Consider the following 26,220-nt stretch of genomic DNA (forward strand, 5'->3'; position numbering starts at 1 on the left):
GCAGTACCATGAGAGACTGAGTGTAGAATGGCAAAAGGTGAAAGTAAATGAAGTGAGGGGAGTGGGTGAGGAATGGCAGGTATTTAGGGAAGCAGTGATGGCATGTGCAAAAGATGCATGTGGTATGTGAAAAGTGGGAAGTGGGCAGATTAAAAAGGATAGTGTGCAATAGGATGAAGAAGTAAAGTTGCTAGTGAAATAAAAAAGAGAGGTGTTTGGGACAGTACTTACAAGGAAACTTTGGATTTCTTACCTTGTGTTCCAATATTTGTTGTTCTTTTAATACATGTTAACTTGGTAGCAAAAGATTTACAAGTACGAGTATTATTTTATTAGCAGTTTATTAGATATTTGTTGGTTTCAATTGCTGGATTTCATATTATTTACCTTATCACATGTAATCTTAGAGCTTATATTAAGTATAAATGAAGATGGTGTCAGTTGACAAATCTCCCTAGTTTTCAAAGCGAAAAAATAAGAAAATCTTTTATTTGTGTAGAAGTTCATGTTTCACTTCATCACAGTATATATTGGGTAAGGATGTGTATCAGTGAACTGGGAGTTGAATTGGTAGCAGAGTTTATTAAATTAAAGTAGAAATATAGATGATTGATATGTAATGTTTTGATAGGTAATGCACATCTTACTTGCCATGTAGATTTTTCACATCCACTTCAGAAGAGGTCTTTTATATAACTGTTGGCTTTTCATGAAAAGCCAGTTTACTGTTTATTTTTTTATGCTCTAACTTTGAAAGATATAGCTGTGTATACTTTTTGTTTTCCACACAGTAAGAGGATTGGTTGCGTTAAGGTGGAATTTATTGATAGAGTAATTGCTTATATTAGTTGAGAAGTATAAGTAATTTAATGGTAATGGTCATCTTCAAGTACATCTGATGCATCATTGACAAATGCATGTTAGTGGCCATTTCGTAAGTTTATAGAAGGATTCCAGATATAGCCCAGAATCTTTATAGCTTTCATGTCGGATTCAGAAAAGTGATTTCACGAGAGATTCTGTAATCTGAAATAAGTGAGGCAAAGGGATATGGAATGCTATTCTGCCTTTGCAATGTGTATACTTTGGTCTTAAAAAATGCTACATCTAGTAATAAGAGAATCCAAGAGCATGAGGTTGTTGTAGAACTGTGAGAATGGAGGAATCATTGATTTTTTCTTTTTGAAATGACAGTTTATTCTTTATATAGTCTCTGGCTGTATTTGTGTGGTGATTAAGCATTTTTCTTTTACCTTTAGCATCTTATTGATAATTTCTTCTGACATCTTGTCAGGGAGGTCCAGAATTTCTTCTGACATCTTGTCAGGGAGGTCCTTTAGGCCAAAATGCTGTTCCTAGTTACAAGATATAAGAATTAGTCAGGTTATGAAATTGCATTATGTTCTTGAGTATAGGCATTATTAATTGTATCAGTTCAGGGTGAAAATAGATTTTTTGTTTCATTGACAGGGATTCTTCGATACTGCAGTTGCTAGCAGCAAAAGTTGTGTGGGTACCGTGGCAGCCATGGTTGTTGATAGTACCAGTGACATTGCAGGAGATGGTTGGGGTGATGATGAGGAGAATATTGATGAAGGTGATGTAGCCTTGGAAGGTGAGCTTTTGCATCTTGTTTTTCAATCTTTGCATCATTTCAGTATATGAGGTGGATTGATCATATGATAAGTGACATTGTCAGAAAGAGGGATGGTAGTGGGCACAGTGTGATTTAGAGGTTCATTCTGGGTGTGTTGAAATGGTTCCAGGTATAAGGAAATGATTGAAAAGGAGGGAAAAATCCTCACTTGGCCCCTTCTCAGTTTCTTCTTTTGGAAAAGTAAAAACTGGAGGGGAGAATTTCCAGCCCCTGCTCCCACCCTTTAATTGCCTTGTACGATACACAGGGAATGCATAGGAAGTGTTCTTTCTCCCCTGTCCCCAGGGATAGCACTTATTCATTCACCATAATATTTTGATCATTAACTAGCTAAATAATCTGGGAGGATGCCAGTGATCGGTATTTCTTCCTTGCGGGGCTTGAAGTGGGATGTAACATTTGCGGAAGTTCCACCCCAACCTATGGCTGACCTCTGAACCTGGCATTACATGTTGCATTGCTGCTAACAGTTGTTTTTAATCTCTCATCATTTTCCATCCTGTATTAGCTATATTAATGATGTCAGTCCTTACTTCTTAGTTAGTAAATTCATAACACAATGCTCACTGCCACTCAATAAAAGTATCAAACTGGTGTATAAAGTTGGACAGATGTGGCACGACTGGTTATCCTGTTCTGTGTTTTCAGTCCCTTTTATTCATTACACTGTCTCCATATTTGCCCTTAAGGTGGGTTCTTCTAATAACAGCTTTCTAGTCTGATAGAAGTATGGTTGTGGTAGGCCCCCAAGGAGGGGAATTGTTTACAGATTTTATCAACAATAAAGCTATCCAATTTCTATAGACCTTCACTTTACAAATTGGATAGCTTTATTGTTGATAAAATTTGTAAACAATTCCCCTTCTTGTCCATACAAATAAGTTTATGATACGCTTGTTGTCTGTCTTTGACAATCACGTGTTTACCAAATGACATCCTAGCTACGTCTCTTCGTTGTATATCGGCTGACTTTTATTTCTTTCTTGTATATCCCCTGATGATATGATTATTACACGAAAGTGCAATTGGGAACTTCATCCATTTGTGTCACCACCCCGCCACACATGAAATGTGCCCCCGTCCCCCTGCATGTGCGAGGTAGCACTAGGAAAAGACAACAAAGGCCACATTCATTCACACTCAGTCTCTATCTGTCATGTGTAATGCACTGAAACCACAGCTCCCTTTCCACATCCAGACCCCACAAAACTTGCCATGGTTTACCCCAGACGCTTCACATGCCTTGGTTCAATCCATTGACAGCTCGTCCACCCTGGCATACCACATCATTCCAATTCACTCTATTCCTTGCACACCTTTCACCCTCCTGTATGTTCTGGCCCCGATCGCTCAAAATCTTTTTCACTCCATCCTTCTACCTCCAATTTGGTCTCCCACTTCTCCTTGTTCCCTCCACCTCTGACACATGTATCCTCTTTGTCAATCTTTCCTTACTTATTCTCTTCATGTGACCAAACCATTTCAGTACACCCTCTTCTGCTCACTCAACCACATTTTTTTATTACCACACATCTCTCTTACCCTTTCATTACTTACTCAATCAAATCACCTCACACCATGTATTGTCCTCAAACATCTCATTTCCAGCACATCCATCCTCCTCTGCACAACCTTATCTATAGCCCATTCCTCACAACCGTATAACATTGTTGGAACCACAATTCCTTCAAACATACCAATTTTTGCTCTGAGATAATGTTCGTGCCTTCCATACATTCTTCAACGCTCCCAGAACCTTCACCCCCTCCCCCACTCTGTCACTCGCTTCCGATTCCATGAGGGAAAGGAGAAAGTTGAGAGTAAGTGTGACTAAAAGCAAACTTTTTAGCTTTTGCAGGGTTGAGGCACAGGTTACTTGGGGTATGAGTGTGAATGGAGAAAACTTGGAGAGAGTAAAGTGTTTTAGATTCCTAGGAGTGGCAATGGCAGCAAATGAAACCATGGATGAGTGAGTCATAGTTGAGAGGATGCACATTCTGGGAGCAATGAAAAATGTGTTGAAAGAGAGAACATTAACTCGGAGAGCAAAAATGGGTATGTTTGAAGGAATATTGGTTCCAACAGTATCATATGGTTGCAAGGCATGTGCTATAGATAGGGTTGTGTAGAGGAGGGCAGATGTGTTGGAAATGATATGTGTGAGGACAGTACGTGGTGTGAGGTGGTTTGATGAAGTAAGAATGAAAGGGTAAGAAAGATGTGGAAATAAAAAGAGTGTGGTTGAGAAAGTAGGATGGGTTATGTTAAAATGGTTGGGACATATGGAGAGAATGAGTGAGGAAAGATTGACATAGGTTATATGTATCAAAAGTGGAGGGAACAAGGAGAAGCAGGAGACCAAATTGGAGATGAAAGGATGGAGTGAAAAAGATTTTGAGTGATCTGGCCCCTTCTTTTTCCTATTTTAGAAATTGAAATACAAGAAGGGTAGGGTTTCCATCCCCCAGCTCCTGCTCACTTTAATTGCCTTCTACAACCTGCAGGGAATAGTTAGAAATCTTTGTCCCCAACCTCAGGGATATATATTTATTTCCTTATTTGTTTATGTATTTATTGATTTATATGCTGTCATATCTCCTGCCCTTCCATCTTTATGGAACCCCCATTCTTAGCAGTTAAGTACTCCCATATTTCTTAATTTCACTCTGTGCCTAATTATCGTTCCTGCAGTTTTTAGTTTTACTACATATCACTGAGTGAACTCATCTCATTTGCATGCCTCATTTTTACCAGGCTGTACGTACTGTACTATATTTCATAAGTGGACGTTGATGTTGCTTCTCCATTCATTTCAACAAACCTGTCAAGTCTGATAGGTCATACCTTCTCTTAACTTGATAGTAGTTGATGTGATTAATGATTGTGTATGTTTATTAATTGAAGATGGGGATGGTGAAGGTGGAGGCTGGGAGGTTGATGATGACCTTGAGCTGCCTCCTGAGCTTGAGGGAACAGTTTCATCAGCTGTTGGCACTGATGGTGAAGATGGATACTTTGTTCCTCCTCCTCGAGGTCATCCCCCGACACATGGATGGACACAGCGCAGCCAGCTTGCCATTGACCATGTTCTTGCTGGTGCTTTTGAATCTGCTGCTAGATTGTTACATGATCAGGTGAGTTAAATATGAATATCAATTTTCATCTTTTCTCCCTGTAGGAACACAAAATTTGATATAGTTGTGTTGTGCTTTATGTTGATTTAAAGTCATGTATTTGCATCAATTTGAGAAACTGTATTGCATAAAAGGTTGATTTAAAGTGTCAAAATAACACTGACAGGTTGGTGTTGTGAACTTCGAGCCTTACCGTGAGTTGTTCCTGTCCTCGTTTGCCCACTCTCGCACCAGCTATCCAGGTGCCCCAGCTGTGCCCTCCCTTTTTGCCTACCCATCTCGAAATTGGCGAACATCTCAAAGTAAAGATCAGTTACCTGCTCTTGGTTTACGTCTATCAAATCTTATGGATAGACTAAAGGTAAACATTCTGGGGATCATTTTTACTTTGAATATTTTTTTATGAGAATGGTTATGTAAGGAAAGGAAAGAATGGGAGTTTATTTGTTAGTTTGCTTATTTTATCAAAGAATTCAAAGATATATAGTAAATGTTTAATGTGGAGGAATTCTTGATTAGCTCTTTTGATGCAATGTATATGACAGAAAGGTATACCAGATGAGACATTGATTCTGTATTAGCTAAAGGCAGTATTGCTAACTATGAAATCAATATAGTATAAAAATTTCTATGAGACTTTGCTATGAATGGTAGTCTTTGCTTTTAGTTCATTATACTTGACAGCTGATAGTGCTGATAATATATGTCACTGGTCAGTGGCTGCTTACCAACTGCACATGGGATATTCAGTGTTGTGAATAGAAATGGTGAAGAGCATTTGGATTTGTGTGTTGAAAAAAGACTGGTGATTGGGAATACTTGGTTTAAAGAGAGAGATATACACTAGCGTACGTATTCACGTGAATAGGAGAAATGGTCAGCGGGAATTATTAGATTACATATTAATTGATAGGTGCATAAAAGAGACTTTGAGGTGAATGTGCTGATAGAGACAGCTGGTGGGATGTCTGATCACTAACTTGTGGAGGCAAAGGTGAAGATTTGTAGAGGTTTTCAAAAAAGAGAAGAGAATGTAAAGAGGAGAGTAAGTGAGCTTAGAAAGGAGACTTGTGTGAAGAAATACCAGGAAAGATTGAGTGTAGAATGGCAAAATGATATGAGGGGGGAGTAGGTGAGGAATGGGATGTATTTAGGGAAGCAGTGATGGCATGTGCTAGAGATGCATGTGGAATGAGAAAGGTGGGAGGAGGGCAAATTAGGATGGCTAGTGAGTGGTGGGATAAAGAAGTAAAGTTGTTAGTGAAAGAGAAAAGAGAGGTGTTTGGACAGTACTTACAAGCAAGGAGTACTAATGACTGAGAGATGTACAAGAGAAAGTGGCAGAAAGTCGAGAGGAAGTTGTAAGGGTTGAAAAAGAGAGCAAACGAGAGTTGGGGTGACGGAGTATCATTAAACTTTAGGGAGAGTAAAATGATGTTTTGATAGGAAGTAACGAGAGTTGGGGTGACGGAGTATCATTAAACTTTAGGGAGAGTAAAAAGATGTTTTGATAGGAGGTAAATAATGTGGGAAAGACAAGAGAACATATGGGAACATTGGTGAAGGGGGCAAGGGGGAGAGTGATAACAGGTAGTTATGGAGTGAGGAGGAGATGGAGTGAGTATTTTGAAGGATTGTTGAATGTATTCGATGATTGAGTGGCAGATGTAGGATGTTTTGGTCAGGGTGATGTGCAAAGTAAGAGAGTCAGGGAGAGTGGTTTGGTGAAGAGATAAGAGGTGGTGAAAGCCTTGCTGAAGATAAAATGTGGCAAAGTGGATGGTAGTGCAGTTGAATTTATTAAGAAAGGGGGTGACTTTGTTGTCGATTGGTTGGTAAGGATATTCATTGTATGTATGGATCATGAAGTGCCTGAGGATTGGCAGAATGCATGTATAGTGCCATTGTACAAAGGCAAAGGGGATAAAGGTGAGTATTCAAACTACAGAAGCATAAGTTTGTTGAATATACCTGGAAAATTGTATGTTAGGGTATTGATTGAGAGGTGAGGGCATGTACAGAGCATCAGATTGAGGTAGAGCAGTGTGGTTTCAGAAGTGGTAGAGGATGTGTGGATCAGGTGTTTAGGTTGAAGAATGTATGTGAAAAATACTTAGAGAAGCAGATGGATTTGTAAGTGGCATTTACGGATCTGGCATATGATAGGGTTGATAGAGATGCTTTCTGGAAAGTCGTAAGAATATAAGGTGTGGGAGGTAAGTTACTAGAGGCAGAGAAGTTTTTATCCAGGGTGTAAGGCAAGTGTACAGGTAGGAAGAGGGGAGAGTTATTGGTTCCCAGTGAATGTTGGTCTGCAGCAAGGATGTGTGATGTCAATATGGTTGTCTAATTTGTTTATGGATGGGGTGGTTAGGGAAGTAAATGCAAGAGTTTTGCAGATAGGGGCAAGTATGCAGTCTGTTGGGGATGAGAGGCCCTGGGAAGCAGGTCTTTTGTTGTTTGCTGATGATTCAGCACTAGTGGCTGATTCAAGTGAGAAACTGCAGAAGTTGGTGACTAAGTTTGGAAAAGTGTGTGAAAGGAGAAAGTTGAGAGTGAATATGAATAAGAGCAAGGTTATTAGGTTTAGTAGAGTGAATTGGGATGTAAGATTGAATGGAGAAAAATTGGAGGAAGTAAAGTGTTTTAGATATCTTAGAGTGGACTTAGCAGTGAATGGAACATGAAAGCAGAAATGAATCACAGGGTGGGGGAAGGGGCGAAAGTTCTGGGAGCAATGAAGAATGTGTGGAAGTAGAGAACATTATCTCGGAAAGCAAAAATGGGTATGTATGAAGGAATAATCGTTCCAACAATGTCATATGGTTGCAAGGCATTGGCTATAGATAGGGTTGTACAGAGGAGGGTGGATGTGTTGGAGATGAAATGTTTGAGGACAATATGTGGTGTGAGGTGGTTTGATTGAGTAAGAAATGAAAGGGTAAAAGAGATGTGTGGAAGTAAAAAGAGTGTGGTTGAGAGAGCAGAAGAGGGTGTTTTGAAATGGTTTGGACATAAGGAGAGATTGAGCGAGGAATGATTGGCAAATAGGATTTATGTGTCAGAGGTGGAGGGAACAAGGAGAAGCGGGAGACCAAGTTGGAGATGGAAGGATGGAGTGAAAAATATTTTGAGCAATCGGGGCCTGAACATACAGGAGGGTGAAGTGTGTGCAAGGAATAGAGTGAATTAGAACGATGTGGTATACCACAGTTGATGTGCTGTCAGTGGACTGAAATAGGGCATGTGAAGCGTCTGGGGTAAACCATTGAAAAGTCTGTGGGGCCTGGATGCGGATAGGGAGTTGTGGTTTCGGTGCATTACACGTAACATTTAGAGACTGAGTGTGAATGAATGTGGCCTTTTTTGTCCGTTTTCCTGGCACTACCTCACTGAAGGGGGGGGGGGGGTAGCGAGGGTGTTTCCTGTGGGGTGAGGTAGCGTCAGGAATTGGACAAAGGCAAGCATGTATGAATATGTACATGTGTATATATGCATATGTCTGTTTGTTTATGTATATTTGTATAGGTTAATATGTATATGTATGTACATGTACATGTTTGGGTGTTTATGTATATACATGAGTATTTGAGTGGATGGGCCATTCTTCATCTGTTTCCTGATGCTACCTTGCTGATGCGGGAAATGGTGAATTGGACAAAGGCAAGCATGTATGAATATGTACATGTGTATATATGCATATGTCTGTTTGTTTATGTATATTTGTATAGGTTAATATGTATATGTATGCACATGTACATGTTTGGGTGTTTATGTATGTACATGCGTATTTGAGTGGATGGGCCATTCTTCATCTGTTTCCTGATGCTACCTTGCTGATGCGGGAAATGGTGATTAAGTATAATATAAAATAAATAATACACACTTGTACGTGATTGCCATTTCCCGCATTAGATGAGAAATGCAGTACATATTAGATTCCTTGAAGAGTGATTAAGAAAACTTAGAATCATTCAGGTAACAAGAAACAGTAGCTGAAAAAGAAATGGTTAACTTTTGACTAGATGACCAATATCAGCTCTGTCTCGATTTATAGTATAGCTCTGTGGAAGGTATTAAGAATATATGGTGTGGGAGGCAAGTTGTTAGAAGCAGTGAAAAGTTTTTATCAAGGATGTAAGGCATGTGTATGTGTAGGAAGAGAGGAAAGTGATTGGTTCTCAGTGAATGTTGGTTTGCGGAAGGGGTGCGTGGTGTCTTCATGGTTGTTTAATTTGTTTATGGATGGGGTTGTTAGGGAGGTGAATGCAAGAGTTTTGGAAAGAGGGGCAAGCATGCAGTCTATTGTGGATGAGAGAGCTTGGGAAGTGAGTCAGTTGTTGTTCGCTGATGAGACAGCGCTGGTGGCTGATTCGTGTGAGAAACTGCAGAAGCTGTTGACTGAGTTTGGTAAAGTGTGTGAAAGAAGAAAGCAGAGAGTAAATGTGAATAAGAGCAAGGTTATTAGGTACAGAAGGGTTGAGGGACAAGTCAATTGGGAGGTAAGTTTGAATGGAGAAACACTTGAGGAAGTGAAGTGTTTTAGATATCTGGGAGTGGATTTGGTAGCGGATGGAACCATGGAAGCGGAAGTGAATCATAGGGTGGGGGTAGGGGGCAAAAGTTCTGGGAGCGTTGAAGAATGTGTGGAAGTCGAGAATGTTATCTTGGAAAGCAAAAATGGGTATGTTTGAAGGAATAGTAGTTCCAACAATATTATATGGTTGCGAGGCTTGGGTTATAGATAGAGTAGTGTGAAGGAGGGTGGATATGCTGGAAATGAGATGTTTGAGGACAGTATGTGGTGTGAGGTGGTTTGATCGAGTAAGTAATGAAAGGGTAAGAGAGAGGTGTGGTAATAAAAAGAGTGTGGTTGAGAGAGCAGAAGAGGGTGTTTTGAAATGGTTTGGTCACATGGAGAGAAAGAGTGAGGAAAGATTGACAAAGAGGATAAGTGTGTTAGAGGTGGAGGGAACGAGGAGAAATGGGAGACCAAATTGGAGGTGGAAAGATGGAGTGAAAAAGATTTTGAGTGATCGGGGCCTGAACATGCAGGAGGGTGAAAGGCATGCAAGGAATAGAGTGAATTGGAACGATGTGGTATACCGGGGTCAATGTGCTGTCAATGGATTGAACCAGGGCATGTAAAGCGTCTGGGGTAAACCATGGAAAGTTCTGTGGGGCCTGGATGTGGAAAGGGAGCTGTGGTTTCGGTGCATTATATATGACAGCTAGAGACTGTGTGTTAACAAATGTGGCATTTATTGTCTTTTTCCTAGTGCTACCTCGCGCACATGCGGGGGAAGGGGGTTGTTATTTCATGTGTGGCGGGGTGGCGACGGGAATGAATAAGGGCAGACAGTATGAATTATGTACATGTGTATATATGTATATGTCTGTGTGTGTATATATATGTATACGTGAAGATGTATAGGTATATATATGTACGTGTGTGGACGTGTATTATATACATGTGTAGGTGGGTGGGTTGGGCCATTCTTTCGTCTGTTTCCTTGCACTACCTCGCTAACGCGAGAGACAGCGACAAAGTATGATAAATGAATAAAATGTTATATAAATGTACATGTATATACATATACATAAGTATACATAAGTATACATGTATATACATATACATAATTATACTTATGTAAGTAGGAGAGATGGCCAGAGAGCGTTATTGGATTACATGTTAATTGACAGGCGTGCGAAAGAGAGACTTTTGGATGTTAATGTGCTGAGAGGTGCAACTGGAGGGATGTCTGATCATTATCTTGTGGAGGCTAAGGTGAAGATTTGTATGGGTTTTCAGAAAAGAAGAGTGAATGTTGGGGTGAAGAGGGTGGTGAGAGTAAGTGAGCTTGGGAAGGAGACCTGTGTGAGGAAGTACCAGGAGAGACTGAGTACAGAATGGAAAAAGGTGAGAACAATGGAAGTAAGGGGAGTGGGGGAGGAATGGGATGTATTTAGGGAATCAGTGATGGATTGCGCAAAAGATGCTTGTGGCATGAGAAGAGTGGGAGGTGGGTTGATTAGAAAGGGTAGTGAGTGGTGGGATGAAGAAGTAAGAGTATTAGTGAAAGAGAAGAGAGAGGCATTTGGACGATTTTTGCAGGGAAAAAATGCAATTGAGTGGGAGATGTATAAAAGAAAGAGACAGGAAGTCAAGAGAAAGGTGCAAGAGGTGAAAAAAAGGGCAAATGAGAGTTGGGGTGAGAGAGTATCATTAAATTTTAGGGAGAATAAAAAGATGTTCTGGAAGGAGGTAAATAAAGTGCGTAAGACAAGGGAGCAAATGGGAACTTCAGTGAAGGGCGCAAATGGGAGGTGATAACAAGTAGTGGTGATGTGAGAAGATGGAGTGAGTATTTTGAAGGTTTGTTGAATGTGTTTGATGATAGAGTGGCAGATATAGGGTGTTTTGGTCGAGGTGGTGTGCAAAGTGAGAGGGTTAGGGAAAATGATTTGGTAAACAGAGAAGAGGTAGTGAAAGCTTTGCGGAAGATGAAAGCTGGCAAGGCAGCAGGTTTGGATGGTATTGCAGTGGAATTTATTAAAAAAGGGGGTGACTGTATTGTTGACTGGTTGGTAAGGTTATTTAATGTATGTATGACTCATGGTGAGGTGCCTGAGGATTGGCGGAATGCGTGCATAGTGCCATTGTACAAAGGCAAAGGGGATAAGAGTGAGTGCTCAAATTACAGAGGTATAAGTTTGTTGAGTATTCCTGGTAAATTATATGGGAGGGTATTGATTGAGAGGGTGAAGGCATGTACAGAGCATCAGATTGGGGAAGAGCAGTGTGGTTTCAGAAGTGGTAGAGGATGTGTGGATCAGGTGTTTGCTTTGAAGAATGTATGTGAGAAATACTTAGAAAAGCAAATGGATTTGTATGTAGCATTTATGGATCTGGAGAAGGCATATGATAGAGTTGATAGAGATGCTCTGTGGAAGGTATTAAGAATATATGGTAAGGGAGGAAAGTTGTTAGAAGCAGTGAAAAGTTTTTATCGAGGATGTAAGGCATGTGTACGTGTAGGAAGAGAGGAAAGTGATTGGTTCTCAGTGAATGTAGGTTTGCGGCAGGGGTGTGTGATGTCTCCATGGTTGTTTGATTTGTTTATGGATGGGGTTGTTAGGGAGGTAAATGCAAGAGTTTTGGAAAGAGGGGCAAGTATGAAGTCTGTTGGGGATGAGAGAGCTTGGGAAGTGAGTCAGTTGTTGTTCGCTGATGATACAGCGCTGGTGGCTGATTCATGTGAGAAACTGCAGAAGCTGGTGACTGAGTTTGGTAAAGTGTGTGGAAGAAGAAAGTTAAGAATAAATGTGAATAAGAGCAAGGTTATTAGGTACAGTAGGGTTGAGGGTCAAGTCAATTGGGAGGTGAGTTTGAATGGAGAAAAACTGGAGGAAGTGAAGTGTTTTAGATATCTGGGAGTGGATCTGGCAGCGGATGGAACCTTGGAAGCGGAAGTGGATCATTGGGTGGGGGAGGGGGCGAAAATTCTGGGGGGCCTTGAAGAATGTGTGGAAGTCGAGAACATTATCTCGGAAAGCAAAAATGGGTATGTTTGAAGGAATAGTGGTTCCAACAATGTTGTATGGTTGCGAGGCGTGGGCTATGGATAGAGTTGTGCGCAGGAGGATGGATGTGCTGGAAATGAGATGTTTGAGGACAATGTGTGGTGTGAGGTGGTTTGATCGAGTGAGTAACGTAAGGGTAAGAGAGATGTGTGGAAATAAAAAGAGCGTGGTTGAGAGAGCAGAAGAGGGTGTTTTGAAGTGGTTTGGGCACATGGAGAGAATGAGTGAGGAAAGATTGACCAAGAGGATATATGTGTCGGAGGTGGAGGGAACGAGGAGTAGAGGGAGACCAAATTGGAGGTGGAAAGATGGAGTGAAAAAGATTTTGTGTGATCGGGGCCTGAACATGCAGGAGGGTGAAAGGAGGGCAAGGAATAGAGTGAATTGGAGCGATGTGGTATACCGGGGTTGACGTGCTGTCAGTGGATTGAATCAGGGCATGTGAAGCGTCTGGGGTAAACCATGGAAAGCTGTGTAGGTATGTATATTTGCGTGTGTGGACGTATGTATATACATGTGTATGGGGGGGGGTTGGGCCATTTCTTTCGTCTGTTTCCTTGCGCTACCTCGCAAACGCGGGAGACAGCGACAAAGTATAATAAAATAATAATAATATAAATGTCTATATAAATGTACATGTATATATATGTATATGTCTGTGTGTGTATATGTTGAAATGTACATATATGTATATGTACATATATGTGTATGTGGGTGAGTTGGGTGATTAAGTAGAATAAATAAAATATTATAGTTCTCAATTTTTTTTTGTAGACAGCCTAACAATTTTAGATTGAAATTCTTTTATTTCTCATGATAAGGTAATATTAAGCCAATCATTTTGATTGTGTTATCAGTTTGAAATGATGAAATGAATTTTTATATCTGTTCAGTTATACTTATTTGCAGATATGTTGAAATGTACATATATGTATATGTACATATATGTGTATGTGGGTGAGTTGGGTGATTAAGTAGAATAAATAAAATATTATAGTTCTCAATTTTTTTTTTGTAGACAGCCTAACAATTTTAGATTGAAATTCTTTTATTTCTCATGATAAGGTAATATTAAGCCAATCATTTTGATTGTGTTATCAGTTTGAAATGATGAAATGAATATTTATATCTGTTCAGTTATACTTATTTGCATATATGTACCTTTACAGGAAGCTTCACAGTTAACTACTGCAGCCAAATTTTCTGAGGCAGTTGACAAATTGCATGGGATTCTTCTTTCAGTACCACTTATTGTTGTAGACACAAAGCAGGAGGTGAGATTCTTCTTTTTGCTCTACTCTGCATTTAGATGAAAGATATATTGTACATATGTATTCTTTGAAAATTATTAATAGTAAGTACTAAGTTAAAGAGCCTCATAACAATGATTTGGGCATCACGGTGATGGAGAGGGGTCATTTGCTGGTCTTTGTGTCTGTTGTCTAATGAGGGCTTCAGGACATTGTAAAAATCTTATGGGCTAATCTGAGCTCCAAAGATATCAGTTGTTAGCTGATCTAGGTTCTTGGATGATGTGAGGATTTATTGCTGATTATGGTTCCAAGATCATGTGAGTTGCTGCTGGATGTTGCAGGATGTTAGTATCTAAATTCTGTGAGTGACTGATCCACCACAGAATGAAGCAAATTACCTAAATCACCTACAAAGCATGGCTTCAACCCAACCACTCACTCTACATGTCAGAGATGGTTTCCACCAATGACATAACCCTTGTCCTGCACAGTGATTAGTGGCAAAGTATTGGACATTGCCCTTGACACATTCTAACACAAATGGTCCTTGACACCACCCTTGCCTTTTAGTGACAAAATGTGGTTGGCCAGTCTCTGCCAGCCAACATGCCAGAGTCGCTGACAATGGTTTCACCTCCAAAACCCTTACTCCACAATTGAGTTCTCCAAGGAAGTTCTTTCTCTCCAGCCCTCTTCAATCTCTTCCTACATAACCTCCCATTACATTTAGCGGATCACATGAAGGTTCTGTTATATGCAGACAAGCTCACACCACATCCTGACGCCACCTGTAGCACCCTCCAGTCACTGTGAATCGACAATCACTCCCATTTAATGAAACATCAACTGTTTTAGGCATTACATCATATGACATTAACTCTCCACACCAAAAACCCTAACATAAAAGAAACAAACTAAGTATCCTTTGAACACTAACTAGCACGAGATTTGGACAAGAAAAAAAATCCCTTTTTATTCTCTACAAGCAGATCATCCACTCTGTTTTAAACTATGCATCACCTGGCTGATTTTTCAGCCTCTCAAAAGGCAGTATAACAAAGCTGTAAATCACAGAAAATAGAGTACTGGGAAAAGTCACTGGCAGATTAGCAACCACACATACTCAACCACTCACATAATGAAACAAAGATCCTCCCAGTGTAATCCCACCTCAACATGCTCAGCACTCAAATTTTAGCAGGAGCATGAGACTCTCCCACCCGACTTTCCATTACAAACCACCAACCCCTAAGCAGAAATAAAAAGCTTTGGCTTCACTTTTTAGCAACTTCTCACAGATTCCCCATCCCCAGCAAGTGTAACACATACAGAATACATTCACTTTGAAATGACGTAACAGACACTAAACAATTGCCTTTCCAACTCTGAACTCCATCCTAGTAGATACACATCCATCTGAAAGCTTACTCCCTAGATGAATTTGTCTCACTTTCTCATCTGTACCCTGGACACAACCCATCTCAGTAACATTGCACACTCTCTTTTATATCACTCCAAGACTCTTCACATTTTATATCACTCCAAGACTCTTCACATTTTATATCACTCCAAGACTCTTCATATTTTATATCACTCCAAGACTCTTCACATTTTATATCACTCCAAGACTCTTCATATTTTATATCACTCCAAGACTCTTCACATTTTATATCACTCCAAGACACTTCACATTTTATATCACTCCAAGACTCTTCATATTTTATATCACTCCAAGACTCTTCATATTTTATATCACTCCAAGACTCTTCATATTTTATATCACTCCAAGACTCTTCATATTTTATATCACTCCAAGACTTCATATTTTATATCACTCCAAGACTCTTCATATTTTATATCACTCCAAGACTCTTCATATTTTATATCACTCCAAGACTCTTCATATTTTATATCACTCCAAGACTCTTCATATCCTTGAAGCAGCTACCACAATGAGGGTATTGAGCTCTTACTACACTACTTAGTTGACCTGCACTCACTGCACATAAACGCATACACAACCTCACCACGCTGTGACCTGTGGTCTGACTAGTGAATGTGGCCAGCTGCCTGAGTGCTACAAGAGTCTCATGATGACAGCAGAAGGGATTGCTAGGACAGGAAGTAAGCCTCCCTGGGGATAGAGAAGGAAGAATACTTCCCATGTATTCCCTGCTTGTCATATAAGACAACTAAGAGGGGCAGGAGCAGCTGGCTGGAAACCCTCACCTTCTTGTATTTTAGTTTGTAAAAGTTAGAACTGAAGACAGAGCCAAAATGAGGAGTGCTTATCATCCTTGAAGGCTTAGGCTGTGGTATCTGAGTGTTTTTTAATGTAACCAAGATGACAAAAGGAAGAGACATGATATGTATGAGGAAAAGAACCTGGATTTTAAGCTCTTAAGCAAAACAAAGCTCATTGATGAGAGTGAAGAATAGGTTTGTCTTAGGGATAGTGTGAGGGTGAGAGCTGAGGAAGAGTTAGCACTTCTGAAGGAAGAGTTGTAGGAATGTGTGAGTGTAAGAAAGGGAGCCCAACACTGATATAGGTAAAATTGAAAGTGGTTTCTGAAAGTTAGGTGACTATTAATGCTTATGCACATAGCCACAAGAAGAATGGTGAAGAGAGATGAATGTTTTGGGAGGAGCTGATTGAGGGCGTCAGCAGTTTTGATGCGAGAGAAAGGGTATTTAGTGATGTGCAGCTTGAATTTGAAGGTAGGTTGTATGGCTTTTAGGGGGTGGGATTTTCAATGAAGTGAATGAAAAGGAACAATGGAGTTGTGTGCTGAAAAAGATTTGTGACTGGGAATACCTGGTTTGAAAAGGGACATATAAGTATGTGTGGAGTAGGAAAGGTGTTAAGTAGGCATTGTTAGATTAGGCAAGTCATACATAAGTATGTGTGGAGTAGGAAAGTTGTTAAGTAGGCATTGTTGGATTTCTCAGGGTAAGGTGCAGGTGTACTGGGGCTGGGTTATGTGGGAGGTGAATCATTTCCTGTTTGTAGATGATATAACCCTAGTGGTACACATTGGAGAAAATGCCCAGATGTTGGTGAAAGAATTTGGGAGAGTATGTGAAAAAAGAAATTTAAAACCGAGTGTGAAGAAAATTGTGTTAATGAGATGCAGCAAGGAGATAAGACAGGGTGGTTTGAGAGTACATTTAAGTAGGGAAGAATTGTTAAAAGTGGAAAGTTATAGGTACCTGAGATTGGGCTTTTCAGTGATTGGAACCATGGGAACTGAAATGATTTATAAGGTTGCAGTTGAGGATGTTTGGAAGGCTAGTTCAGTGTCTGTGGGGTAAGTTGGGTATGGTTGAAGGTATTACATTACATAGACTCACTGATGTATGCAAAGTGAGGCTTGGGCACTGAATACACAATAATGGATAGGGTGGTTGTGTTGGAACTGAAATGCCTGAGGACAAACAATGTGTGGTGTGAGGTGGGTTGCTGATTATAAGAATGACTGTAAGAGAGATGAAGTAGTAAATGTAGGCTATTTATTTTTTGAGACATTTAACCAGATTCAGACACAAGGATAATATAAGTGAAGAAAAATTAATTAATAGGGTTTGTGGGTCAGAAGTAGAGGGATGGGTAGGTGGACACCAAGGAGATGAATTGAAGAAGCTTTTGATTATCAGGATCTAAACATTCTTTAACATGAGTGGCATGCATGGGATAGATTGAATTGAATTGATGTGGTATACTGGAGGCAACATATTGTTATTGGGTTGATGTAGGGCGTACGAAGTTGTCTGGTAAACCATGGGCAAGCCTGTGGGGCTTTGATGTTTTACAATGGGGTGAAATACTGTCACTGGGGTGAACCAGGGCATATGAAGTTATCTGAGTAAACCATGGAGTAGCCCATATAGTTTAACTGTGGATGGTTGGGTTCAGTTGTACAAGAGAGCAAGAAAATTGATATTTGCAAATGAGGCTGCTGTTCATTTGTTCCAGATACTACTTTACTCAGGCTAGAGAAACACTTATGTAAAAAGAACAAAAAAATAAAACTAAGAACCTTTATAGAAAGAGAATTTTCTTACATGATGATCATGCACATGAAAATGCATGGAGAGAGGGAATTTCATTCTACCAGTGTTCTTATTACTGTTATTGAAGTATTCATTGCCTAGAAAATGGTGCATCTGATGTTAAGCAGCAGCAGCAATGTTTAGTCATTCATATGTAGTATTACATATGCATATGTGCAGTATATATATCAGACCCTGCATTGATAATTGATTAGGATTTTTTTCCAAGATAAATGTACTGAGTAGAAAATTTAGTGATTTAAAGTTTGCATATTGCCTGCTTCATACAGGCAGATAGAAAGGGGAATCTTTCATCAATTAGAATTGGCTAGATGAGACAATTCATTTTTACTCGGATAGCAGAAAACTATCCAAGTATAGTAAAAAACTTTTATATGCGTTGAATGTCTCAGTAGATTTAAGTGGGTATATTAACATCATTTACTCATCTTTTATTTGATGGAGTGTTTTACTGGACTCCTTTTTCAGGTTAGTGAAGCTCAGAACTTATTGCGTGTTTGCAAAGAATATGTGGTTGGCATCAGCATGGAATTGTATCGTAAGGGTCTTGGCAAGGCATCTCCAGAAGACCAGAAACGCTCTCTTGAGTTGGCAGCTTATTTCACCCATTGTGAACTACAGCCTGGCCACCAGATTCTGACTTTGCGAACTGCTGTCAACTTAGCATTTAAGATGAAGAACTATAAGATGGCCATGAGCTTCGGTCGTCGTCTCTTGAACCTGGGGCCACGTCCAGAGGTTGCTCAAAATATTAGGAAGGTAGTACAGGTGAGTAAAAATCATTTTGGCAAGTTTATTGTGTACTAACTGTGTTGTACTCAGGTGGTCTTTCCTTTTGCTTATGGTTACCCTGTTATTTGGTTCATGCTCTCTTTTTTGGTGGCTGCTCATTGTATTAATGTTCATCTTCTGTGGCTCATAATGTTTATTATTTTTTGTAGCTTATTGGATGGTAATTTCGTTGGTGGGGGCTTACAGTTTTGGCAGGTACTCCTTAAACAGATAGCTGCTTCATGTGTTAGCATTTGCCTTTTTTTTTTTTTTTTAGACAGATGCTTCTTTTGTTGAAAGATTCTTGCTTTGTTTATAGAGGTTCTTTATGCTTAAGTATTCACCTTTATTATTGGTTGCTCTTTGAGCTGGTAGTTACCTTTTCTGTTGGGGTGTTTACTCATTATGCTGAAGTTTTCCATGTGTTAATGTGTGTTTCATGTGCATGCAATTGCCAGGTGTACTTATGGATGGTCTTCTCTGTTGGACATTGTTCCATGTGTTAATCCTTTCGCTTCACAATTAATTTTTCAAGGGTGCCCTGAAAAGTTTCAGTTTTCCACCAAAAAATGAAATTATTACGTTGACATTTTATGTTATTTTTCCAAATCAAGAATAGGTATATTTTCTAGATCTTTCACTAAAACTCCTTGAAATCCATAATTAGAAAATTAATTACATGATTAAATGTGACATTTTTTTTCCATAAATCTTATATAATTCAATCATCTAAGTCATTAATAGCTAAAAATTATTTTTTTTTTTTTTCTTTGTCGCTGTCTCCCGCGTATGCGAGGTAGCACAAGGAAACAGACGAAAGAAATGGCCCAACCCACCCCCATACACATGTATATACATACGTCCACACACGCAAATATACATACCTACAGCTTTCCATGGTTTACCCCAGTCGCTTCACATGCCTTGATTCACTCCACTGACAGCACGTCAACCCCGGTATACCACATCGCTCCAATTCACTCTATTCCTTGCCCTCCTTTCACCCTCCTGCATGTTCAGGCCCCGATCACACAAAATCTTTTTCACTCCATCTTTCCACCTCCAATTTGGTCTCCCTCTTCTCCTCGTTCCCTCCACCTCCGACACATATATTCTCTTGGTCAATCTTTCCTCACTCATTCTCTCCATGTGCCCGAACCATTTCAAAACACCCTCTTCTGCTCTCTCAACCACGCTCTTTTTATTTCCACACATCTCTCTTACCCTTACGTTACTTACTCGATCAAACCACCTCACACCACACATTGTCCTCAAACATCTCATTTCCAGCACATCCATCCTCCTGCGCACAACTCTATCCATAGCCCACGCCTCGCAACCATACAACATTGTTGGAACCACTATTCCTTCAAACATACCCATTTTTGCTTTCCGAGATAATGTTCTCGACTTCCACACATCTTCAAGGCTCCCAGAATTTTTGCCCCCTCCCCCACCCTATGATCCACTTCCCCTTCCATGGTTCCATCCGCTGCCAGATCCACTCCCAGATATCTAAAACACTTCACTTCCTCCAGTTTTTCTCCATTCAGACTCACCTCCCAATTTACTTGACCCTCAACCCTACTGTACCTAATAACCTTGCTCTTATTCACATTTACTCTTAACTGTCTTCTTTCACACACTTTACCAAACTCAGTCACCAGCTTCTGCAGTTTCTCACATGAATCAGCCACCAGCGCTGTATCATCAGCGAACAACAACTGACTCACTTCCCAAGCTCTCTCATCCCCAACAGACTTCATACTTGCCCCTCTTTCCAAAACTCTTGCATTCACCTCCCTAACAACCCCATCCATAAACAAATTAAACAACCGTGGAGACATCACACACCCCTGCCGCAAACCTACATTCACTGAGAACCAGTCACTTTCCTCTCTTCCTACACGTACACATGCCTTACATCCTCGATAAAAACTTTTCACTGCTTCTAACAACTTGCCTCCCATACCATATATTCTTAATACCTTCCACAGAGCATCTCTCTCAACTCCATCATATGCCTTCTCCAGATCCATAAATGCTACATACAAATCCATTTGCTTTTCTAAGTATTTCTCACATACATTCTTCAAAGCAAACACCTGATCCACACATCCTCTACCACTTCTGAAACCACACTGCTCTTCCCCAATCTGATGCTCTGTACATGCCTTCACCCTCTCAATCAATATCCTCCCATATAATTTACCAGGAATACTCAACAAACTTATACCCCTGTAATTTGAGCACTCTCTTTTATCCCCTTTGCCTTTGTACAATGGCACTATGCACACATTCCGCCAATCCTCAGGCACCTCACCATGAGTCATACATACATTAAATAACCTTACCAACCAGTCAACAATACAGTCACCCCCTTTTTTAATAAATTCCACTGCAATACCATCCAACCCTGCTGCCTTGCCGGCTTTCATCTTCTGCAAAGCTTTTACTACGTCTTCTCTGTTTACCAAATCATTTTCCCTAACCCTCTCACTTTGCACACCACCTCGACCAAAACACCCTATATCTGCCACTCTATCATCAAACACGTTCAACAAACCTTCAAAATACTCACTCCATCTCCTTCTCACATCACCACTACTTGTTATCACCTCCCCATTTGTGCCCTTCACTGAAGTTCCCATTTGCTCCCTTGTCTTACGCACTTTATTTACCTCCTTCCAGAATATCTTTTTTTTTTTTTTTTCATACTATTCGCTATTTCCCGCAATAGCGAGGTAGCGTTAAGAACAGAGGACTGGGCCTTTGAGGGAATATCCTCACCTGGACCTCTCCTCTGTTCCTTCTTTTGGAAAAAAAAAAAAACGAGAGGGGAGGATTTCCAGCCCCCCGCTCCCTTCCCTTTTAGTCGCCTTCTACGACACGCAGGGAATACGTGGGAAGTATTCTTTCTCCCCTATCCCCAGGGAATATCTTTTTATTCTCCCTAAAATTGGGGTGCCTAAATGTGTGTGGATGTAACCAAGATGTGAAAAAAGGAGAGATAGGTAGTATGTTTGAGGAAAGGAACCTGGATGTTTTGGCTCTGAGTGAAACGAAGCTCAAGGGTAAAGGGGAAGAGTAGTTTGGGAATGTCTTGGGAGTAAAGTCAGGGGTTAGTGAGAAGACAAGAGCAAGGGAAGGAGTAGCAATACTCCTGAAACAGGAGTTGTGGGAGTATGTGATAGAATATAAGAAAGTAAATTGTCGATTAATATGGGTAAAACTGAAAGTGGATGGAGAGAGATGGGTGATTATTGGTGCATATTCACCTGGGCATGAGAAGAAAGATCATGAGAGGCAAGTGTTTTGGGAGCAGCTGAATGAGTGTGTTAGTGGTTTTGATGCACGAGACCGGGTTATAGTGTTGGGAGATTTGAATGCAAAGGTGAGTAATGTGGCAGTTGAGGGAATAATTGGTATACATGGGGTGTTCAGTGTTGTAAATGGAAATGGTGAAGAGCTTGTAGATTTATGTGCTGAAAAAGGACTGATGATTGGGAATACCTGGTTTAAAAAGCGAGATATACATAAGTATACTTATGTAAGTAGGAGAGATGGCCAGAGAGCGTTATTGGATTACGTGTTAATTGACAGGCGCGTGAAAGAGAGACTTTTGGATGTTAATGTGCTGAGAGGTGCAACTGGAGGGATGTCTGATCATTATCTTGTGGAGGCTAAGGTGAAGATTTGTATGGGTTTTCAGAAAAGAAGACTGAATGTTGGGGTGAAGAGGGTGGTGAGAGTAAGTGAGCTTGGGAAGGAGACTTGTGTGAGGAAGTACCAGGAGAGACTGAGTACAGAATGGAAAAAGGTAAGAACAATGGAAGTAAGGGGAGTGGGGGAGGAATGGGATGTATTTAGGGAATCAGTGATGGATAGCGCAAAAGATGCTTGTGGCATGAGAAGAGTGGGAGGTGGGTTGATTAGAAAGGGTAGTGAGTGGTGGGATGAAGAAGTAAGAGTATTAGTGAAAGAGAAGAGAGAGGCATTTGGACAATTTTTGCAGGGAAAAAATGAAATTGAGTGGGAGATGTATAAAAGAAAGAGACAGGAGGTCAAGAGAAAGGTGCAAGAGGTGAAAATTATTATTTATTATAAAGAAATAAATTTGAATAACAAATTGAATCATTTGATAATAGTAATAACATCTATGTAGGAGGTTATGAGTTATGGAGACTTTTGCAGTGGCCAACCCCATGAGGGAGTTCCTGGCAGGAACGAGCATCACCAATGTAGATAGGTAGATAGATAGATAGAATGGTCTTAGAAAAGTGAAAAATATAGGATGAAAGATGAATTTGTTATTTTGCCATGGTTTTGACTTTTTAACATTAGTTAGAAGTAAATTATTATACTAACAGTGCAAAGTTGGGTATGTTGAAATGGTTTGGACGTATGGAAAGAATGAGTGAGGAAAGATTGACAAAGAGGATATATGTGTCAGAGGTGGAGGGAATGAGGAGAAGTGGGAGACGAAATTGGAGATGGATGATTTTGAGCGATCGGGGCCTGAAAATACAGGAGGGTGAAAGGCGTGCAAGGAATAGAGTGAATTGGAACAATGTGGTATACCGGGGTCAATGTGCTGTCAGTGGATTGAACCAGGGCATTTGAAGCGTCTGGGGTAAACTATGGAGAGTTTTGTAGGGCCTGGATGTGGAAAGGGAGCTGTGGTTTCGGTGCATTACACATGACAGCTAGAGTCTGAGTGTGGATGAATGTGGCCTTTGTTGTCCTTTCATAGTGCTACCTCACGGGGGGAGGGGGGTGTCATTTCGTGTGTGGCAGCGGGAATTGATGAAGGCAGTATGTATGAATATGTGCATGTGAATATATGTATATGTCTATGTGCAATGAAATGTTGGGTCATTTTTCATCTCTTTCCTTGCGCTACCTCGCTAACCAGGGAGACAGTGAAAAGTATAATGTGCCATCCTTAATCTGTTTTGTGGCACTACCTCACAGATGCGGGAAACGGCAGTCAAGTATGATAAATTATGGAATATATATTTTTTTAGATACTTGCCACTTCCTGTGTTAGCAGGGTAATGTCAAGAACAGATGGCTGAGCTTGAGGGGAAATCCTTACTTGGCTCCTTGCTTTTTTCCTTTTCTTGGAAAGTGATATAGGAAAGGAGGATTTCCAGTCACCTGCTGCTGCCCCTCTTAGTCACCTATGACTTGGAGGAAATACTGGTGTTACCTAGGATGTTTTTCCAGATGCATCATGGCTTTTTGATACAATTAGTTTTGTTTTGGATCATTTTCCCTTGTTTTATATTCATGTATCAAGCAAGATTTTCAAGAAATTTTATGCATTTTCTCGAGAATCTAAGTTAAAATTTTTTAATTCAAGAAATTTTGTTTTATTTTATTTTATTTTATTTGGGAAGTGAGTCAGTTGTTGTTCGCTGATGATACAGCGCTGGTGGCTGATTCATGTGAGAAACTGCAGAAGCTGGTGACTGAGTTTGGTAAAGTGTGTGAAAGAAGAAAGTTAAGAGTAAATGTGAATAAGAGCAAGGTTATTAAGTACAGTAGGGTTGAGGGTCAAGTCAATTGGGAGGTGAGTTTGAATGGAGAAAAACTGGAGGAAGTGAAGTGTTTTAGATATCTGGGAATGGATCTGGCAGCGGATGGAACCATGGAAGCGGAAGTGGATCATAGGGTGGGGGAGGGAGCGAAAATTCTGGGAGCCTTGAAGAATGTGTGGAAGTCGAGAACATTATCTCGGAAAGCAAAAATGGCTATGTTTGAAGGAATAGTGGTTCCAACAATGTTGTATGGTTGCGAGGCGTGGGCTATAGATAGAGTGGTGCGCAGGAGGATGGATGTGCTGGAAATGAGATGTTTGAGGACAATGTGTGGTGTGAGGTGGTTTGATCGAGTAAGTAACGTAAGGGTAAGAGAGATGTGTGGAAATAAAAAGAGCGTGGTTGAGAGAGCAGAAGAGGGTGTTTTGAAATGGTTTGGGCACATGGAGAGAATGAGTGAGGAAAGATTGACCAAGAGGATATATGTGTCGGAGGTGGAGGGAATGAGGAGAAGAGGGAGACCAAATTGGAGGTGGAAAGATGGAGTGAAGAAGATTTTGTGTGATCGGGGCCTGAACATGCAGGAGGGTGAAAGGAGGGCAAGGAATAGAGTGAATTGGAGCGATGTGGTATACCGGGGTTGACGTGCTGTCAGTGGATTGAATCAGGGCATGTGAAGCGTCTGGGGTAAACCATGGAAAGCTGTGTAGGTATGTATATTTGCGTGTGTGGACGTATGTATATACATGTGTATGGGGGTGGGTTGGGCCATTTCTTTCGTCTGTTTCCTTGCGCTACCTCGCAAACGCGGGAGACAGCGACAAAGCAAAAAAAAAGAAAAAAAAAATTTTATTTCCAGGTAGGTGCTTAAATTTTGTAGATATTTCAGTTAGAATTTTTTTTAGTAAAGATCAGAGCATGGGTTTCATCTTTTCATGGAGATTTGGCAACTTTTAGGGAAATATCTTGAAACCTGTTGACGCATTGAAAGGGTTTGTAGTTATTAAAGGAAATATATTCATGGTGGGTTTTGGAAACTTGACATTAATGAAATTAATAATGTAGCTCTAAGACACTCTGCTATGTTTTTGGTTCATCTTCTGAAAAGTTTCTTTTCATTTTTCAGGCCTGTGAGAAAAATCCTGTCGATGAAATGATAGTTCAATATGATGAGCACAATCCTTTTACTGTGTGTGCCAGCTCATATGTGCCAATATACCGAGGAAAGCCAGAGGTGCAGTGTCCTTTGTGTGGGGCATCATACCTGCCAGAATTCCGGGGTATCACCTGTAAAATCTGTACTGTGTCAGAAGTAGGCAAGGACTGCATTGGTTTGCGTGTATCATTGCAGCAGTTTAGGTAGATATATGGCATTAAGTGTATTGTAGTATTTATTGTAAAACGTGTAAAATAAGATTTTTTACGTTATTTCCCAGCTTAACCTAGGAGTAAATTGTCATTACATATTGTTTATGCAGAGAACCCAGTGGTGAAGGTAGAGCCAGGGAGCCTTCAATTGTACTCCCTAATGAAACCTTTATATTATCTCCATATGTTTGTCCTAATGGTGAATCTAAATGATGTTATGAATTATTTACTTAAGTTTTAGTGAATATGTATTTTTTACCTTTGTACAAATTTATTTCGAAGAATTTATATCCTACATTATTTTTGTAAATCATTATTTGAATGTTGACAGTCTTTGGATGTATGCTCTATAGGCAGTAATGTGGAGAAGAAATTCATTAGGAAATATCCTGTTACTGACAGCTGTCAAATTTCTTATTTAGTAAGTGATCATACAGATTAATTTTTGTTTATCAAGAAAATGACATACTAGTATTGGCAAATGTAGTTATGTGTCATATACATTATTGTTGTTGATTTTAAGATTTTTTCCTTCAGAGATGAAATTTATTAAAATTTAAGAATACTTAGTGTATATGTATATCCTCTATTTCTTCACTTGTAGTGACTAACATTACATGGTAAAAACATGCCTCAATCATGACCATCTCAGGTGATAGGAATATATGTTATGAAAAAGATGAAGAAATTAATCAGATTTCCTCATGCAATTATAGTCCAAACCTGTAAAGATAGAAACTGTATGGGAAGAAGAAGGAGAGTTGAAAGAAGGAAGAGACTTCCACAGATTCATTGCTGAAGTCAAGGAAGAGTGTTAAAAAGGTCAATCATGTTTCTTG

General features: G+C 40.0%; 1 protein-coding gene across 5 annotated transcripts in view; it reads left to right on the forward strand.

The window, feature by feature from the left end:
• Positions 1 to 25,946, forward strand: part of alphaCOP (coatomer subunit alpha) — a 270,633-nt gene extending 244,687 nt beyond the window's left edge. For all 5 annotated transcript variants that reach the window (XM_071670568.1, XM_071670569.1, XM_071670571.1 and 2 more), the window contains exons 17-22: positions 1,471 to 1,615; positions 4,562 to 4,791; positions 4,958 to 5,152; positions 13,545 to 13,649; positions 18,168 to 18,467; positions 25,140 to 25,946. In XM_071670568.1, the coding sequence (XP_071526669.1) occupies positions 1,471 to 1,615; positions 4,562 to 4,791; positions 4,958 to 5,152; positions 13,545 to 13,649; positions 18,168 to 18,467; positions 25,140 to 25,376 (1,212 nt within the window). In that variant the 3' untranslated portion in view covers positions 25,377 to 25,946. The remainder of the gene's footprint in view (positions 1 to 1,470; positions 1,616 to 4,561; positions 4,792 to 4,957; positions 5,153 to 13,544; positions 13,650 to 18,167; positions 18,468 to 25,139) is intronic.
• Positions 25,947 to 26,220: the final 274 nt, after the last annotated feature.

Source organism: Panulirus ornatus, chromosome 15 (genome assembly GCF_036320965.1).
Source record: "Panulirus ornatus isolate Po-2019 chromosome 15, ASM3632096v1, whole genome shotgun sequence".
Classification (NCBI taxonomy): domain Eukaryota; kingdom Metazoa; phylum Arthropoda; class Malacostraca; order Decapoda; family Palinuridae; genus Panulirus; species Panulirus ornatus.